The sequence below is a fragment of the Monomorium pharaonis genome, chromosome 5 (genome assembly GCF_013373865.1).
Source record: "Monomorium pharaonis isolate MP-MQ-018 chromosome 5, ASM1337386v2, whole genome shotgun sequence".
Lineage (NCBI taxonomy): Eukaryota > Metazoa > Arthropoda > Insecta > Hymenoptera > Formicidae > Monomorium > Monomorium pharaonis.
In genome coordinates, this window is record NC_050471.1 from 2943897 (window position 1) to 2963192 (window position 19296).

Consider the following 19296-nt stretch of genomic DNA (forward strand, 5'->3'; position numbering starts at 1 on the left):
TGCTAATTTTGCAGTCGTAAAAATATTCGGACACAATATGTTGCTTGTTTATAAACGCAAGCTGTTGTCTGACCTCATGGTAAGTCAGCTTCCCTTGAATATTCATATAACACATCAAAACAGATTCAATCAGTGAAAAGATAAAATTTTTCATTTGATAAACATCAATCGTGATTTATCACTTCCCTTGGAAAAGCAAATCAAGAAATTGATAAATTATTAAATTTATAAATGTAAAAGTATTTTAAAAAATTAACAAATCCTAAATTAAGTAAAATTGGCAAAGAGGTACATCTTTGTATACGCAAATAGTACGCAAATAGTACAATTATATTACTAATATAGCTTGTTAAATGTTCGAATATTTTTGTGATATCAGAATTAAGCATAATTTTATTGCTTAACAGATTTAAAATTATGTATAATGCATAAATTACAAACTCTTTATTCCAATAAAAACTATATTTAAAGAGTAATAAATTTAAAAGTATCATGATGTACGAATATTAGGGCTAGTAAGCCGTCTTTATTTTAAATCATTAAATTTCTTAGCAAAAGATAAAGTTGAGAAAGTGCGCTTTTGCGGAAACGCTACTTCGCCACTTTCATTCTTTTTGCGACAGATCTGTGAGAGTAACATTACCGTCGATAAAAAGCCCCGGGCCAAGATGTGGGAGTTGATTTTGCAAGGACGTTGCCAATTAAGAGCAGACTTGTTAATTCCTTTCGGCAGCTCCCCCGAGAGGGTAGGAAGGCGGGCGGGCGGGCGGGCGAAAAACGATTATTTACGTGCAACGTCACGCCGGCCGGGGGCCTTGGAGCATCGAAATCGCGCTACGGATATAGTTTTTGCGCGAGTTGGAAACTTCCTTCGGACAAGTTTCCACGGAGGAGAGCGAGGCCAAGTTTCGAATATGCCGAGGCTATGCCGCTGACGCCTTTGCAAGAACCGCCGCGCCTCGCCCACCCTCCCTCGAGACGCGACCGCCCCTGAAGAGTTTCTAATTAAAGATCCGAACTTTATTCCGTATAGCAAGAAATCGTTCTACGCGTACTGCACGAAAACTGAGCTCTCCGAATGCGAGAACTTGAGAGAGATGGTATATATGTTTCGCGAACACAGGTACTATCGTATCCGCATACATGTCAAAATTACAAAATGCGATAACGCGATGAAAAACAAATTATTAAAATACAATAAAACCACTTTAAATTCTACGGGGTGCGCACGAGCGAAAGTAGCGTCGCACCTTTATTCAACGCACCTTGAAGAGGAGACTTGACTTGGTCCCTCTCGGCCGCTTGGTGCTGCCGCGATTTTCTCTCCAGCTCAAGTTCCTGCACCAGCGATTCTGCGACAAAAAAAAGGGCATACAAAATTGACAGACAACTGAGCGCAACAAAACGGCAGGGATGTGTTTAGTTGTGTGCGTGTGTGTGGCAAAGCATTTATAATATGGCATTTATAATATAGCCTACATAATACAATACTGTTCCGCTATGTAATCAACGCGCATAATGTAGTCTCACTAGCGTTCTCGGCTTAAGATTAATATCGGCGTTCGGATAACGCGCTCCGCTGCCTCGACAGCGTTGAAGGAATCGCCTCGAGGAGAGAAGTCCGTCGGCTCGCAACGCGCACGGACGGCGGGAACGACGCGCGGATTCGACGAGGCGTGAACCACGCGCGCGAAGGATGAAACGAAGCGGTAATTAGTGCAAAACCGGCAGCTACCGTCAGCCGCGCGCAAAAGGGGGATGGAAAAGGGACGAGCGGGATAACGGACGAAGGCAGGCGTGAAAGGGCCGCGGGTTTGCTCACTGAATTTCGCAAGGATTAGGGTGAAAACTGGAAAATGTCCCTTTAATGATATCGCGCCGAATTAACCGGGCACACGCGCGTCTCGCTCCTATGCCCTTTCGAGCGATTTATGCAACGGACGCCGTTTACGAAATTATGCGAATTTCCATCGAGAAGGTTACATTGTGACAAACTGACCTTTTTTTTTACATTGTGATTTTCGGTACCTCCTCTACCTCACGTTAGATTATAACACCCTTCCTCTTTTATTACTCTCTTACAAATGTAAAAAAATTCAATGACTCTTTGTACTTTACATCTCCGGAAAACATTTGCATTAGTTTCGAAGAAAAGAAATTTGCAGGACAAATTTAAAAAAATAGCGTTATTATTTAATTGACAGCACGATCGAAAAAGAGAAAAAAAAATTTCCGTATTCAATTATCTTTATCTATTACAGACGAATTTCGTGCGAACGGGAAGGATGGTAAAGGAGGTTGTGCGACGAGAGGATGCGAATCTGATCGGTAAGCGTGAAATGGCGCCTCCTTGAGCAAAGAGCAATGGTAAAATCCAATTGCGAGGCCATTAAGTCCCGGTTAACCGGCGTGCGAAAGCGGACGGACTGCGAGAGGAGTCGGCATCGACGATGCTCTCTGTCCCGTGCTCTCACTTTCTCTCTTTCTCTCTCCCTCTTCCCCGTTCTATCCCGTTCCATCTTTATCGCCGGGACTAGAGACGACGGGGCCGAGATTCCATTATGCTTTGAGCAACAATAGCTGAGGGCTGTTTCGTGGCACGTGGGTGTGAATTCGTGCGTTCGTCAGGGCCGTTATATTCCACGACTTTGGGGCACACGGAGAGCAATGTTTGCGTTTCGCTGAGCCAAATTACCTCTCGCGCCCTTATCCGCGCGCGGGGTGTCGCGTCCCTTTGATATCCAAATGACAATTTAACTGCTCCAGATATAACGCCCGCCCGCTCTCGTCCGCCCGGCGAGTCTCACGGCGGAGAAGGGTGAGTAAGTAGGTAGGGACGGGAGAGGACGAGCCTCGAGGCGAAGGGCCGATTTAAGGAAACTTTCTTGCCTCGTTCGGAATACCATCCCTTTTGTTGCAGCCGAGCCGAGATAAAGACCACGAAAAAGCGATTTGATTGATTGTGCGCGTACTTCTTTTTTTCGGGGGGGGGGGGGAGAGGAAGGCGAGAGGGATGTATTCTCTCGTCTCTCGGTTTTTTTTCCCCATTCTAATAACTTGGCGAACGTCGTATTGTCCGCCGGTCCGTTCGCCGTAAGAAAGTGATGCTGCGCACGGCGCGACGGGACGACTTGGAAATCCAGATTCGCGATTTCTCGCGGGTATCGTTGCGTGCGTAGCGTATCGAATGAAGAAAGAAGAGAGCTCGTCCGCTCGATCCCTCGTGGAATTCTACAGGCAGCGCATCTCGAGAGTCCAAGAAGAATGAGCCCCGCTAATAGTTTCGCTACCGTCTTACACACCCTGACAAATCGTCCGGACAATGAAAACAATTTCAGGCCGTGGCCGTACCGGGGGCCCTAAACGGTCGGTATTGTGTGCCATCGCATCGCGCGCCATATCGCCCCGGCTTTTGGGAGGGGGTGGCGGGCGCGGCGCGAGGAAGTGAGGCCCCCTCCTCCCCCCCCCCCTAAAAAAGACGTCCGCTGTGAAAAAGAAGAGGGGCCCCGGTGGCTCGCCCCTCTATGACTTCGCATTTATCCGCACGTAATTAACTCCGGCACAATGCCGGCCGCGAGGAGGTGGAGGGGGAGGAAGAGAGGCCACCTTGCCTCACCGGGTAGAAGAAGAAAACGAACCGAATCGAAATCGAGGACGGGGCGAGAATGCGAGAACGCGAGAACGCGGTCTCTCCGCGCAAGTCTCTCTCTCTTTCTCCCTCTGCCGCAAGAACTGGAAAAACTCTCTTGCGTATTGTTCGCTCGAGATCGAGAATGTACACCTTCGCTCTCGTATACGCCAACTTCATTATTATATTCCCCTTAAGACCCGGTCCGACGAGGCCTGGATTCCACGAAGGAGACCAATAACTCGCGATTGATAAGCACTCTCGCCAGACGCTCGCGCTCCTCCATTCCACGGGAGGCGTTTTTTGCGATTACACAGCCGAGAAGCTTCCTCGGTGAAACCTGCCTGCTCGAAGAGAACGACGGCCTTGGGATTTAACCGGATTTGCCGCGGCGGCGCCGGATATCGGATATAATCGTCAACGTGATGAGTGCACTCGACATGTTTCGTTCTTGCGCGAACGGCGAAAAAAGCAATTTAAGTATCACATCGAGACGGACGGTAATTGGTTGAATACTCTTGCTCACTCGAGAATCGAGCGAAGAGCCGAGGGTTAGTGACTTTCGCTAGCAAAAAAAAAAAGGATATGGGGCGCGGGACGAGGATAAAGAGAGGAGGGCTACATCTAGAGGGTTGATTTCGTGTAGCATCGCGTTTTTAATGCTCTGATCTTTATGTAAAGCAGACGAGGTTCGAAAGATGTAAAGGAGCAGGAGGAGCAGCAGCAGCAGCAGCAACAGCAACGAACGGAAAACAGAGGGCCGGAAAGCGAGATATGGGACGGAGGGGGTGAAGGACGGAAGATGCGAATAGGAGTGGGGATAGGCGCTTGAGCGCCAAGCCGACCATGAAATTGTATGAATCAAGGAGCCGCATGAAGCAGCGCGGAGACACAAAAAAGCGGAGGAACTGGGAGGAGAAAAGATGCAGGAGGAGAGAGGAACGAGGCTGAAATCTCTTCGGGGCCCGGGTCTTTCTCTCCCTCACCGTCGAATCGCGCGGATCTTATAATTTAAAATTTTCGTTAACTGCGATCATCTACCGTCCTCGCGCCTCTTCACCCACACCCTCTGTTCTCTTCTTTACATATTGCCGAATCGTAGCCGCACTATGAAACGTTCTACGTTTTCGGCTCAAAGCCCCGTTCCGGGGGTTACAAATGTGTCGTTAATTTGCGAATCAATTGCGATGAAACTCTGTAATGTCGTTGTTTAAAAATAAAAGGAGCAGGCAATACTCAGGACGATCGATGAGTCTCGCTCGGTAATTGTTCTTTCTCCCGGCCGCATAAAAATCTCTCTCCTCCGTATGCCATTCGCGTCGAAGCTCTCCAGTAACGAATTTAATCCCCTCACAATCCGCGCGCCTTTCCAATCGACGCCGGCGGCGATGCAAAATCGTAAGCAGAGGGGAGGGCAGACTTCTCTCCCTCTCCCTCTCTCTCTCTCTCTCCCTCTCTCATGTGTACTCGTAGCAAACTTAAGAGTCTCCGAAAACAACGTCAGCCATTATTCGATTCGTCCTTTTATCGTAAAAGTTCAAGTCACGCACAACAACGATTTGAAAAAAAAAAAAAAAAAAAAAGAAGAGAACGCGTCTAATTCCCTGAGATTTCATTATTCGAGATTTGTTATTCGTCATTCTTCGGGACACGTAAGAAGGCGGAAGAAAACGCTTCAAACGACCGTCGCGCGCGCGGGGAGGGTCGCTTGGAACAACCCCAATATTCCTGACAACACCTACCTCACCGTCAGCTTGCAACCACGCGAGCTACCATCGCGCTCGGAGATCGAAACTCTACCTTTCTGCTGCCCTCGCCCGCTCCTCACTTCTCCATTCCTCTCCCCCTCCCCCCCCCTCCGCCGCAGCCCCTGTCTTCCCCGTCCGATTTCTCCTGTCCCAGCTTGTTCGCCGGAAAACCACGTCGTCGTGCCCCGTGGATATATTCAGGCCGGGGGATGTTTCCAAGCCCTCCGTCCTACCTCCGCCGCCCACGTCGACGCGCGTCGGCTTCCTTCGGCCTTTATACCGCCCGCACAAACACACACACACACACACATACACACCCGTCACGCTTTATCACACTTCCGCGGGGTTATTGTCTTTCCGCGGTAATGGTCTACGCACGTGCACGCACGCAGGTGCGACGCTCGCATTTTCTCGGCTAGCCGCGTGGGCGGCTGGAAAGCTGGAAATAATCCATCGCGCGAGCGCGAGCGCGTTCAACGGAGCCCGTCCGTCATCGTCGTCGTCATTTTTCCTCCCGAGGCGATACGCTTGATTTGCGGGACTGAAGCTTAAAACTTTTTACTTCTCTCGACAACGTTTGACTTTCATTTTTCTCCCTTTTTCAGTTTGCAGACCGCGCGGTTATTCAAGGTTAATTCATTCGTGGAAGCGCGCGGCGCCTGAGCGCGGCGTGCAAAGACTAAAAGGGTTTAGCGTTTAACGACGTTTAAAGCTGTAGCCGTATATTGCCGATGCTGATCTCACGAGACACCGATGAAAAATGATACCGGCGCGCCTCGATGCCTCGATCGCGATTATTCCCATTTCGAATAATTCCCGAGGACTTCGTCCATCAAATATTAATGCCTGCGCGGCGATTTAGAGTGATTGCGGTCGCAGGGTGGAAGATGGAGGTGCAGTGCATGCACCACACCGTGGAGCAATCTCGCAAAGTCTCGATGTGGGTGTGTTCGTACGTGCCACGTCTCTCTTCGTGCGGTGGAAGAAACACGGTCGGGCGGGATAGGAAGGGGGAGGGAGGGGGAGTCGGGCGAGGGGGATATAAGAGGAGAGGGAATAAACGCGATAGAGACGGCGAAGCTGAAGATGGTAGTTTGAGAAGGAGAATGTGTGGAAGACGCGAGAGCAGGAGAAAGAGAGACAGAGAGAAAGACGAAGGAGGCAAGAGTGCTGCGCGAAATCGGGTGGAAGGTAGGGGACAGGGGTACGGGGTAGGAAGGAGAGAAAGGGGGTTATGGTTGCTACGAAATTATTGCATATAGTCTGAATATTAAAGCGTGGCGGAGTGCTTCGTCGTACTCTGCGGATGGTGGACGACGTGGAGGAATCGCGCGTCGTGCATACTTGTATACCACGTACACCACGTCGCGTGTACGTACATCTATGCACGCGCGTATACGTATGTAGGTGCGAGAGAGAGAGAGAGAGAGAGAGAAAGGAAGAGAGCAACGTCACGTAAGGAGGGGAGGCAGCGCAGAGGGCTGGAGGAGGTTTAAGGGAAGTGCAGAGGGAACGATGTGAGTGGAAGAAGGAAGGGAGGACAGGTAACGCCACCGAGAGCCGCGTTGGCCGCCGGGGAAATTACGGCTCCTTCCTTACTTGCGAGAGATGTGCATAAACTCTGCATTACAGCCAGTGGCGCTCATGTGAGTGAGAAGACATGGGCGAAATCGCGATCGCACATCTGGGGAGGTCCAAGTTGCGACGCGACACTGTTAGCATTTTAGGTTGCTCTCTTTCTCTTTCAAAAGGATTTAATTAGAGAGCTAGGCGGTCGGGATTTAAGATTGGCTACAGGCGGCGGTAAACGACGCATCTTGAAGAGAAAATTCAGCCTAATATTCTGTACCGCGGCGTAATAGGTGAAATACATTTTCAGATGGTCAGATCGACCACTAGGATTTTGAAATCACGAAGGAAAGATTAATCGGATGTAGATCAAATCTCGAATATCGCGGGAAATTCTACGATGACGATGTGACGGGAATGAGAGCCATCGCTCGTATAGAATGCATGACTCGAAGACGCGGCGGCGGCGGCGGCGGCCCCTGAGGTCCCCTCAGTGGCGTAAGTATTCACCTCAGACGACGTTACGTCGAACCACCTCTTTCCCCGTGTCCCCGCTCGATGGTCACCCCTCCCAACCCCTTGTCCCATCTCTTGACGCTACCGCTCGACTTCGTCTCTCGTTGTCTCTCCTCTCCCGCGTCACCCCCGTCTAAATCTCCGTTGTTTATTGCAAATGGATTCCGCATCATGATGCCCGGGTGGCTGCGGGACCCTATTCAAATACCTCGTGTTTCCTCGTCAGGACCAGCTCGGTTCCTTCCCCCTCTCCTTCCCTCTTTCTCTCTCTCTCTCTCTCTCTTCCTCCCTCCTCCTACCCTCTTCGTGCACGGGGTTGTTATTGCCGGCGGCGTGATTGCTCTCGCTCGAGATCTTTCGAATAATTTACTTTGCACGATACCACCACGACATACTACCACCGTCTCTCTCGCCCTCCGGGTCAATCTCCTCTCTTTTCTTCCTCCTCTCTCTCTCTCTCTTTTTTTTTTGTCAGGGTAATCGAGGATCGAAAGCACTCGGCCGGAAGATCAGAAAAATTGAGTGGATTCTAATACGGGAATGCGATTATCCGAATTAGCGGATCCCGCCGCTGGCTCTGGGCCTGGATCTTCGGATCGTCCTTCCCCCTCCGCCCTTACTCCCTTGACCTCGAGTTTCTAACACGCGACTGCTACTTTCTCGAATTACCGTAAACTTTACAATGTAGATAGCAGACCAGCTTTCCTGGACGGCTTTATTCTTTCCCGTCAGGCAACTCTTTGGGCGTCTTGAAATTCTTTTCAGAATATCTCGCTGAGGTTAATGTTATTCGACAGTGAAACTCGAATAGGGAACACGACGTATTGGGACACGACGGGGCCGGGATGTTTCGAGATATCGAGGAAGGAGGAAGAAGCGGAGGCGGGAACGACATGGCTATCGCGATCCTCCGTTAACGATAAGTGGCATAAGTGTTCCCCGTTTATTTTTCCGCGCGCGATATTCCGTGGGAACACCGTGGGAACCGACGTGAATCGACGGCGAGTTCCAAACGAACGCAACGGGAATACGACGAGGGTGAAGGGTAGCGTGCCGTTGGGAGAACTGACCTTGGTAGTTTTGCCAGAAGGCCGACGCCTGGCTACCGATGAGATCCAGCCCGTATCCCCATGCGGGCTTCTCCGGCGTCGACGGTTGCTGGGAAGGACGCGGCACTTGCGCCTCCCGGTATTGCTGGGCCGCTGCCTGTTGCTGCTGAAGGGGTTGCTGCGGTGGCTGTTGCTGCGACGACTGCTGCTGCGACTGAGAATGTACCGGGCTAGCCTCCGGCTCCGAACTCGTGCGCGCCTCCGCCGTTACGTTCTCTGCGTCATAGAAAGATAGCAATCGCCCGATTATCGCGATGTCTATAAAAAAAAAAAGATTCGTTTTTCTCTCTCTAAATCTATTCCCGGGACGTGACGAGGGAGCGAAACAGAAACGATGGCGACTTGAGCGAGAAGTGAAACTTGTAGGTAACTCATAAGACCGTGACCGTCCCGCGCACCAACCCCGGCGCAGCGCGCCCAAGTGGCGTGCCGTTTGATTTGAAATTAGTATCGTGATTCTCTGGATTTGACAGAATTAATCAGCGGTACCAGTGACGGCGGCAGCAACAGCAACGGCGGCGGCGGCGGCGGCGGCGGCGTCGGCGTCGGCGGCAGCAGCGGCGACGGAGGCGACGGTAGTAGCGGTAGCAACGGAGGGGAAGGTAACGCGAAAACGATGAGGTGAAACAGACGGGGAGGGGTGAAGGAGCCAGGACGAAACATTATATCGGAATAAGAGATTTCACTTAAAGGGTTTCGCGTTTGAGTTTTGGTAGTGACAGGAAGAAGGGTGGCGTGCCGCTTGTTGCTGCTACTTCTACTTGCCGGAGGATCATGGGGCGAGACGCGCGGTACCTAGTCAAGGTGCTGGAGAGCGAGGTGGAAGAGAAGGTGGGGGGGGGGGCGGGCGGGAGAAACAGCAGGGAGAAACAGGCTGCCATCAGCCAGCCGACGACGGAGAGGGATTGCACCGCCGGCAGGGGGATAAGTAAGGAATCATATTCTGCCGGGTGTCAGGCTGTTTGCTCTGCCTCGGCGTATTAATTAATTTATTCCGAGATCACCGCTGGCCCCGGGGCTCTTAACGGAGAGACTGACGACGAGCTCGCGAAATCCTAAGAAAACCCGTCCATTTGCAGCGATAGCTCGCGTCTCTCGCGTCGTCTAATCTACGCGATGTTAAATCGAGACGGTTTTTTTTCCCCTTTCCTCTCCAGCGTGACGCAGAGGAGCGGACATCGGCAAAGTTTTCAGTCCGAGAACAGAGCGCGTTTTAAATATATCTCTTTAACCTCGTAAGTATAAGCTTCTCAGGTAAATGATACTTTTCAATCTCGATGATATAAATTTGCACGGTGTGAGAACTTGTTTATAGAGAAGGCGGTTCGCACGTACCGGTAATCGCTCTGACTTGCTCCGAGGACGCGCCCGTGGCTTTCAGGGCCTCCTCTAATTGTGTGCGCCTCTTGACCTCCAGGTCCAACTGCTCCTGCAGCCGTTTCCTCGCTCTTCGTTCTTTCTTTAACCGTTTCTGGTAAACCACTGCAACAAAGCAAAATGCGATCGTTTATACACTGAGGAAAACGCTTACACTGACGAAAGAGAGCGTCGTACGCCATGAGTCATAGCGTCATAAAAGTATAGCACACTCTCTTTCCCGCTTAATCCAAGCTGAGATACTATCTGGTATTAGAATTAAAACTACGATGTGGAATTTTCGATTCAAAGTTTCGATTTTTTTTATCGACACGATAATGTTTATCCTGAAAGACTTCCTGGTCCAGCAGATGCTGTTCTGAATTGTAAGATGATAGAACAATTTTGGGATTTACTTTTCAGGGAAGAAATAATCGATATTATCGTTGAGTGTACCAACAATAAAACTGAAAAAGTGTATGCACCACTGACATGTTTTTATACATAAATATATATTTTTTTGTAAAATGACTGATAGATTGCTATCGATACATTGCATAAAATTTACTTTTTTAGAATAAATAAAAAAGAATGTATTTTGAATAAATGAGCTATATGTATTTTGCTAAAAGTCGTCTATTCAATTTTCAAATTAAATATCTTCTTCAAAACGACCACCAACAAACTTTTTTTTTTCAAAGTATCTCGAGAGGCTTTAGTTAAACTTTTAGCTCTTAATATGAAGCAATGAAAAAGTTATGAATTTTTTTATGAAAGTAGTCACCAAACAAAATTTCTGGTTATTATACTAGAACTCGAAATTGTATAAATAGAACGTTTGATAGATTCTACTACAATCCGGTAATTCCTACACGATTTCTAATTCGTCTGTTTTTTTTTTTTCACAGACGTACTGGTTGAATCTACCAGATTTCTAATTAATGTAACAAGACTTTTTTCTCAACGTAACATGACTGGTAAAGATTATTTGCAATGCATTGTACATTTTACGAGTTTTAATCGTTACCACGAGTGGCGCGATGAGAATACGCGTCAAATTCGCGCTGACCATCTCCGTCCCCCAGGTGGCGGAACCCCGGCGTGGTCAGAGTCCGACGGAATTATCCTGGCGTATCATTCTACAGCGGGGGGCTTCACACCGAGCACGGCGGGCCCCAAAACTCAAAGTACACGTCTAAGCGGGGGTCCGATCGTCTCGTCAGCTACCGTGCGCGGATCCGACGGTAGCCGGCCGAGTCGAACGCCCGAGACGAATCGTTTATCGATTTCTCACAGTGAGTCACGCCGCTAAAAAGATACAGGGAGCAGCATCCTGGACTCCAGCGTTTGCATAATATATGAGTATTAAGCTAATACGAATATATGCAAACGTGCATAAAAAGTTCAATAAGAAGAAGAGAAGAACGGCACTTTGCATTTAGTAATTTTCTTCATTAACTTTTTTAATTACTTCAATAGAACTGTCCTTTCCGTGTAAATTCTTAATTTAAGATGAAGCATAATTACGAGAAAACATGTACGAAATATAAATTATATGATATATTTTGTTTTCATTCAACAGTTTTAATTCCAGAATGAATCCAGCATGAGAAATTTAGAGCGCGATCTGCTCGAGACGCGAGACGGATTCTCAATCGATCATAAAGTTTCTCCTCGTACCTGTTTTAAAATTGTGTCACGGAGCATTCCGAGATAACTTGTTGTTGACCACAAGTATTACGACAATGTAGGTAAGCTTGTTCGCTCTTTCGTGCCAGATCATTCAAATCCGGTCTTGCTTACCGCACTTTCAGGCTTCTCTTCCGGATTCCAATCTCGTCCCCACGCATACTTTGTCGCCGATGCAGACATACTCGAAATCAATCTACCGTGATGCGTACACGCAAATTTACATTGAAATTTACATTGAAACTCATGTACGGACAAACGTGCGCGCAAACGCAACATCGATACACGTGTAGGAGGGCGCGGATTCGTCACGGCGACGGATGTGCACGTAGGTTCGCTCGGATACAACGTACGGGCCGATCGGTTCTGATCGGTCCGGACCCCCGCGTCGGCATCTTTGAACGGGCATCTTCCCACCCCCCTGTCTGCCCGCTTTAATTATTTTCCGTCATTGTGAATCGGCGCGTCCGGCCATTGTATCTCCTCCCGGGCGCATCACGGCCCTCGACACTTTTGGCTCGACCTCTCTCGCGAGCTCCGGCTTTGTTCGACGACGATTCCGCCTCGATCGTTTCCCGTTGCGCTCCGGGTTCGACGTATAATGGCGCGTTCCCGTCCGACGAGACGTTGACCGGTTCTTGCGCTCGTTCGAGTCCCGCGAAAAGATACCCCGGGAGCAAAAAGATTAGGGTTCGATCGATTATGCCTGCTCGATTTCATTTCTTCCATGCGACAAGTGCCCGTTTTTCCTTAAAGCATTCGAAGTACCTTATGAAAAAAGGAATATTGAATTATCCCCTCCTTTTTTTGATGTTAATAATTTACATGTATTTCTTTCACATCTTTTCTATGTCCAGATGTATGCATTCGTCGGATCCTTCGGTTGACGTGGCGAGATGGATCCGTCGCGATTCCTCAGGATGGTAGGCTCGGCGGAAGACGGGTAGCTCCTACTCGCGTTCCCTCGATTTAACATTACCCTACCCTGACAGGTAAGACGGTAGCGCGAGGCGTAGGTACCACGTCGCCGTGGGCGTACTTGAGTACGACGACATTACCTTCCCTTCGCTCTCGCGCCGGTACAGCATGGAGATTAGGGCACGCGGCTTTAATCGCCCTCGCCACTCGCGCGTCATTTCTGGAACGGTAATCAGAGGATCGCATTGCCGCCGCCGTGGAAATAAATCGTCGTGGGCCCGTGCAAAGGCATCCGTCCACTTTAGATGCAAATGCATTTCTCATTCGGCCACACACCGGCATCGCAAGAATATCAAGAATTTTTTCTTGAATCTTGCTGCGCGCGTGCATATGTGTGTGTGTGTGTGTGTGTGTATGCGTGCGATTAAACGTTGCGGAAGCGTCGTTGTCCTCCTCGAAGCGAAATTGAATGTTCGCGGATCCTTCGTGACTCTATGGTTCAAAGTAACAGCGGATGCCATCGATGAGCCATCGTAAATGAGTATCGCAATCCTATCGATCGTATCTCGCAGGTGGCCACTGGTTGAGCATCACTGATACGTGATTGATTCCCGGCAGACAAGGCGCAGACAACCCCTTCGTCCCCTCTACCTCTTCGCCATGGCCGTGTGCCCCTCCTTTTCCTCCCTGCCTATACACCTCTCCGTTTCCCTCTCGTGCACTCTTCTCCTTATCCACTTTGGCATAACGCGCCTCCGAGATGTTTCTCTTCGTTCCTTTTCTTTCGCTCTTTCTCTTTCACCTGACGTTTCGTCTCCTTCACCTTTTCCTTTCTCTTTCTTTCCTACGCGAAACGAAACAAGGGTGGAGAGAAAGTAGGAGAGGGTGGGGGCGGGCAGGAGGACAAGGAGGGCAGAGGGAAGAGGTTGCGAGAACGGCAACGGCAGAGAAGAGGAAGGGGGCAGACTTCTCGCAGTGACGGGAAGGGCGGTGAGGAGGAAACGGAGGGAGAAAGAGAAAGAGAGAGAGAGAGAGAGAGTAAGCGAGTGAGCGTCGGGGCACGGGGGGACAGCATTATGATGCAAAGATGGCGCGGCGGCGGCACCCTAGAATTAGCTCGAGCACTCGCCATTGGCCGCTCAGCAAACCACTCCTTCGGTAACAACCGACTGCATACGTTGCATACTAAGGATACACGCGAGACGGCAAAGAATTGCCCCGAATCGGGCTGCTCGCTCCAAGGATCTGTCGACGTCGTCCACGGTACCAGGGCCAGGACGAGGAGGATTGTATCTGTATAAGATCTGCGTTCCTGCCCCAGTCCGCGACGAAGGACGAACCTTTTTCTTCCGTGATACTCTGTTAGGCAATCGCGTGAGGGCCTCGCGCCGATCCCCATGATTGTAAACTCTGACAGGATCCTTTTATGCGGTTGACTACATTGTTCCGATTTTTTCTTAAACATAGTCCAGCCGGGAATGTTCCTTTGCACGGCAATATATTTACGCGGCAATATATTTTTAATTCTTTTTTGCCGCCACCGTGGCACGAAGGGGGCATCATCGTGAATACCGAATCCGCGCTGCAGCTGTTCCGGCGACAGAGATCATCGTTGTGTCTAAAATCGAGTCCGTCCGTGACCGCCGCGCAAACTCGACAGAAAACACCGATACGGTGCGTCCTTCCTCGGAGAGTACCAATTGAGTTACGACAACAGCGGGTTGTAGATCGAGAAGGAACTGGTAATTTGATGCTAGCGGATATCGCAGAGAGAGAGAGAGAGAGAGAGAGAGAGAGAGAGAGAGAGAGAGTTCAGAAAAAGAGAGAACCGGATAGATTGCACGGGTCGCGGAACGGCGTTGGTGATGGCTGGGCGCGGACCTTGCTGCGCGGGGGTCTAAGGTCTTAGGGATGATTCCAGAGTCACGGTCGCACGATCTCGCTCTCGAGTTCCGACGAGATGCGAGAGTATACGACGACGGACAATACTTTGCCGGTCGGGAAAAACTCTTTGCCGTGCCACGGCTTATCTCTCTCTCTCTCTCTCTCTCTTTCTCTTTCTCCCTCCTTTCTGCTTCCTCTCGATACTCGTCGGAGATACTTGGGCTTTTTGCGCGTTACTTCGCCTTGGATGTAACTGCGGCGTAACTTCTTTCCAGACCAAATCGAGCATGCTCGGTACCAAGCTCGCGCTTGGAGCGCTGAGTTGGTAACCCGATAACTATCGGAGCAATATCAGGATTTCAACGCGGTAGCTTCTTCTTAACATTCCTACGAAAGTCGGAGGAAAAACGTTGCGGTATTCCGATCGTTATCAGCCACGTCTATCCTCTTCTTATGTATCTCGCGCGATCTTAATTATCCTCAAGTGCGTGTAATTGCTTGCTTTCAAGTTCGACGCATATGCCATCCAACATTCCAACGTTTGTATTTTTAGACAGACTGTTCAACTATCCATACACTCCTAAGAGTATCGAAAATACTTTTATTTAAAATTTCTGAAAAATTGGCGTTAAGATCGATCAATGCATGCGTATATTACCTACACGTCTAGTACTTGCCAATGACATTAGCGATTGCATAAAACGCGTAACGAAAAAGAGAAGAAATTTGCGGTCGATTATGAAATCAGAGCCCAGATGCGTGCAACTCGCCGGGGACGATCGTCTACCGATGCGGTAGATCGCAGATAGCTGAAACGCCGAGTCGTCGTCGTGCATCGGGCGAGAGGACCGCGACGAAGACAGAACGAGAGAGAAAGATGGACGAGCGGCGATAGAGTAAGACGGATGGATAGAGACACCGAGGGGGGAATGAAGGCGGGGAGGGTGGTCCATTAGATAATGCAGTCAACAGAGAGAGCGGCCTCTCTCATCGGGCACGTCAAAATACATCAGCTACCACTGTGCGCTCGCTCAGAAATCCTCCGACCGCTCTCGGCGTGGACTCCCCACGTCGAAGACTCGTTGGCTGGTGACTCTCACTCACTCCCTTTCCCGAAGTTCACCGTGTGTTTAACGCTCGCTCGCCCGACAGGACACGATAGATCTCGATCGCCGATATCAAGTTCCGCGGCGGCGCGGCGGGGTAGGTAGGTCAGAAATCGCCGGGTTCCGTATGAGAATGCGGTACCGAGGCTGTTTAACCTCGGCCGCGGTGGAAGCATCCCGGGCATCGACTGATTTATTCCCAGATATCCGCGCGGACTTTCTTCGGAGTCGAATAATAACTTTCAAATTACACCGTCGCGAATCGTTAAATCGTTGAATCCCGATGCGAAATTGACGTGCCGGCTTTCATCGTCCGATGCAGATTTCTCGAGCGGTTGTAAATGCAAGAGAGCAAATTGCTCGTGGAAATTTCCACAATGTATTTGTACATCAGCAATGACACGAAGCATCGGCTGTGGTCGATCGCGGATAACACTACTGAGATTGTGTCTGCCGGACGCAAACAATCAGTGCGGGGGGCCGTAGGAAACGTAATAGCTGAATCCAATCAAGGAACCCGCGGAAACTAATATAGAGTCAGGGCGTCTTACCCGGATTGTGCTTAATACCCGGAGTTGAGAGCGGCAGAGAGAGAGAGAGAGAGAGAGAGAGAGAGGGTGAGGGGGCCCTCCGGGAATAGCAATATGATTTACATTTTGTGGTTATATTGACCATTCTCGCCACCTGCAGCACTCGCTCTCCTTCGTGGCCCCCAGGCTGCGCCAAGAATGACCGGCTTCCATTCCGGAAAAATTAATAATAGCTCGCCTTCGGGTTCGTTAAAACGATCACCGTTCCCGTAGTAATACCGGCTACTGCAATCGACATTTTTTTTCATTCGCGGCAACTCGACCTCGCGCGCAATAAATCGTAATTTTATCTAATTACTTTCCCTGCGTGTTTTTTTTTTCCATCTAAGCGTTTCGTTCTTCAGCCAAATGACGACGAATGTTACGATATCAGATTTTTCCGTCTCGATCACGACAATTTTTCTCGTCAGATTCGCTCGTCCGCTCGCTCATTAATTACCCGTACTCGCGAATTAATCGCGTCGCAAACGATGTCGGACAACGGCGACGGTTACGAGTTGTTACCCCTCGAGGAGGGATCCATTACTTGCGTAAAGGGGCAAGACGGTGTAACGCGGTAAACGCGTAATTACGATTCATGAAGGCGGACGGACTGGCGTCTGGACGAGCTCGTAATCTCCACAGGACGCGTTTCTCGAGGCCCCAAAACCAACCGAAACACCCGTTATCCGTGACGGGAGAGGGTGTAGGACAGGACAGGTTCTTAGGCACCTACTAGAAAAGCCGCGGTCGCTCCAGCAACACGCGCCCGCGCGCTCCTCTCCGACGGACAGCATCTGCGCTCTACGGCTCTCGATATCCATACTGTGAGCTGTGTGTTGAATAATATTACACTTAGCCCGGTACCCACTCGGACGATTATAGTTGGAGGCAACGTCGATAGTAGTAGTTAGACCGTGCATCCTGTGCGAATGCTAATTTCGAGAAGGGTTCCCCCTGCGCTCGAAACTAACTCGAAAGAAGAATTACACGACGCGTGCTCCGACGTGCGATTCGCGGCGAGGCGGAAAAAATCCAAGTCGACGGTATAAAATTGTAACGTCGCCGGACACGTCGTGCCGTACGGCGACGATCGATCGACTGATCGATCGATCGATCCCGATCGAAGCCGATTCTGAATGCCACGGCAGTCGACGCGCGAGAGCGAGAGTTCCACGAAGGGCCACCGGCCCTTCGTCACCGAGCGGTCGATGAGGCCGCTGTGGCCTCGTTCAAATATCAATTTCCCGGCGACAACTTCTCGGCGGCTCTCGGCCACCCTCCTGGTCCCCACGAGCCATATGGAAATGGAGATCGGTCATCGAAATCCAGTTTGCGAGTAGAAACATCCCCGAGAGGGTCAGCCGTCTTATCCGCTCTTCCCTTTTTCGAGCTCTCCTACCCTCGTAACCTCACCGAAGGGGGGGTCTCTCTCCTTTCTCCACGGTGTATAAACCGTCGTAAAGTCGAAAGCTTTTTCGCTTTCGCGTATTATTCCTTTATCCGATCCGAAGACGAGGGTAGCGGCATCCGGCGATATTCGCGGGAATATCCGCCGCGTCTTGAATAGACGCGCACTCGGCAACACGCCCGGGGCCGAATCTATCGCGCGATATATGGAGATGATCTGTTTCATCTCGCCCGGGATGTTTTCGTAGGATAAACTAATTTATCCTATTAACATCCGCCGTGTATTTTATCCGCGGACTCGGGTCCGCTGCAACCTTGTTTGTTTACAGCGTTCCGGATTAAGAGCGAAAGAAAGCGCAAGTCGAATAAGATATATCGCTCGCGATCGAGGAAACGGATGTGGTGCAGTCCTGATTGCCGACATGAGAGAATCGCCTCGGTGGAAGCCCGGGCCGAAACTCGCGGCGATTGACGTTCAGGTTTGCGACGCTTGAATTACACGGGTAAAATAATATGAAAATATTTACTCCCCGGGTGAGCGCGCAGGTCATTCGAGACCACCCGATCTGGTTACCGGGTTCTCTCCCGTATGCAGAAACGTAATAGCCGAATAGCCCGGCGTTTTGCCTCGCGGCCACCGAGCGGATCTTTTGAGCGCTTCGATCCGCCCGATAAGTATTCACGGACCGAGGAGGGAGGTCTCTCGCTCGGCCTTAAGGTAGGCCGTTCCAAGACGGTCAATAATTTCGAATAGCGTACTGCTCGCGCGCCCGCGACCCGATACTGTAATGTCGTGAAATAAAGATGCACGCCCGTGTAGCATCATAGATTTATCCCGGATATTTTGCGGCGTGCGAATGCATTAGCGCGACGGACCGAGAGAGAGAGAGAGAGAGAGAGAGAGAGAGAGAGAGAGAGAGAGAGAGAGAGAGAGACGAAGGATAGGCGTTGTTGTTGGACAGTCGTAATCACGATCGATGTAATATTCAATGATAGTCGCGCGGATAACGATCTAAACGATCTAAGTAACGACGCACTTTGCGCCCATGATCACTGTGTTCTCTCGGTAATAACGCTTATATCTTTTAATTTCAATTTAGTCCAGATTATTTTCAGACGATTTTCAGAATTTCTTAAACCTTCTGTAAAAAATCGAGAGCTCCAACGCGATTATTTCGTTTGATTGTCGATTTTCAGAAAACGGCGAGAGCCGATGACATCGGCCGACACGGGGGGCCGCGCGATTACCCGATATCTTTGCCGCGCGTTTCTTTATCAGCCGGAAGCAGTAGCGATTCTCAGGGGCTCCTGTCTGTATGGGACGCGTGTTTTATTGCCCGAAAACCGACAGATATCAGGATTATGTGCTCCGTCGCGGGTGAGACGACTGGGAGGAGCGCCGAGAGTGCGGCCGATACGTGCGGCTGGGGTGGAACACGAGGGCGCGCGAGGGTGCGAACCCTCGACGAAGGGCAAAAACATTACGGCGCGCGAGTCTACACCTCTGCAAATCTCGCCGAAACCGAGAAAAGAGCTCTTCTTTCTCAGTCCAGTGTCCTCGAAGCTGCAAAACAACGGACGCACGCGGGACAATTAAGAAAAACAATCAAAAGTCACACGCAGCTACAAAATTTGCTGTACCATATATGTATTTCATTTTTAAAACTTTGTAAAATACTTTTTAGCACTGTACCGATAATAAAGTTGTATTTCTCCGTCTTGGAAATTAAAGGATATTCGATTTCTATTTGGATTACATTTTGAACGCCCAATTCAATTTCCCCATAAATTTCA

At 50.0% G+C, this 19296-nt stretch overlaps 1 protein-coding gene across 9 annotated transcripts in view; it reads right to left on the reverse strand.

Annotated features, from left to right (window-relative positions):
* Window positions 1–19296, reverse strand: part of LOC105831539 (dachshund homolog 2) — a 193212-nt gene that overhangs the window by 4036 nt on the left and 169880 nt on the right. For 3 of the 9 annotated variants that reach the window (XM_036287761.1, XM_036287763.1, XM_036287760.1), the window contains 3 exons: window positions 9906–10052; window positions 8532–8828; window positions 1251–1352 (listed from right to left, as the gene is read on the reverse strand). In XM_036287761.1, the coding sequence (XP_036143654.1) occupies window positions 1251–1352; window positions 8532–8828; window positions 9906–10052 (546 nt within the window). The remainder of the gene's footprint in view (window positions 1–1250; window positions 1353–8531; window positions 8829–9905; window positions 10053–19296) is intronic. The other 6 variants (XM_028192548.2, XM_036287762.1, XM_028192550.2 and 3 more) reach the window with 6 other exon arrangements.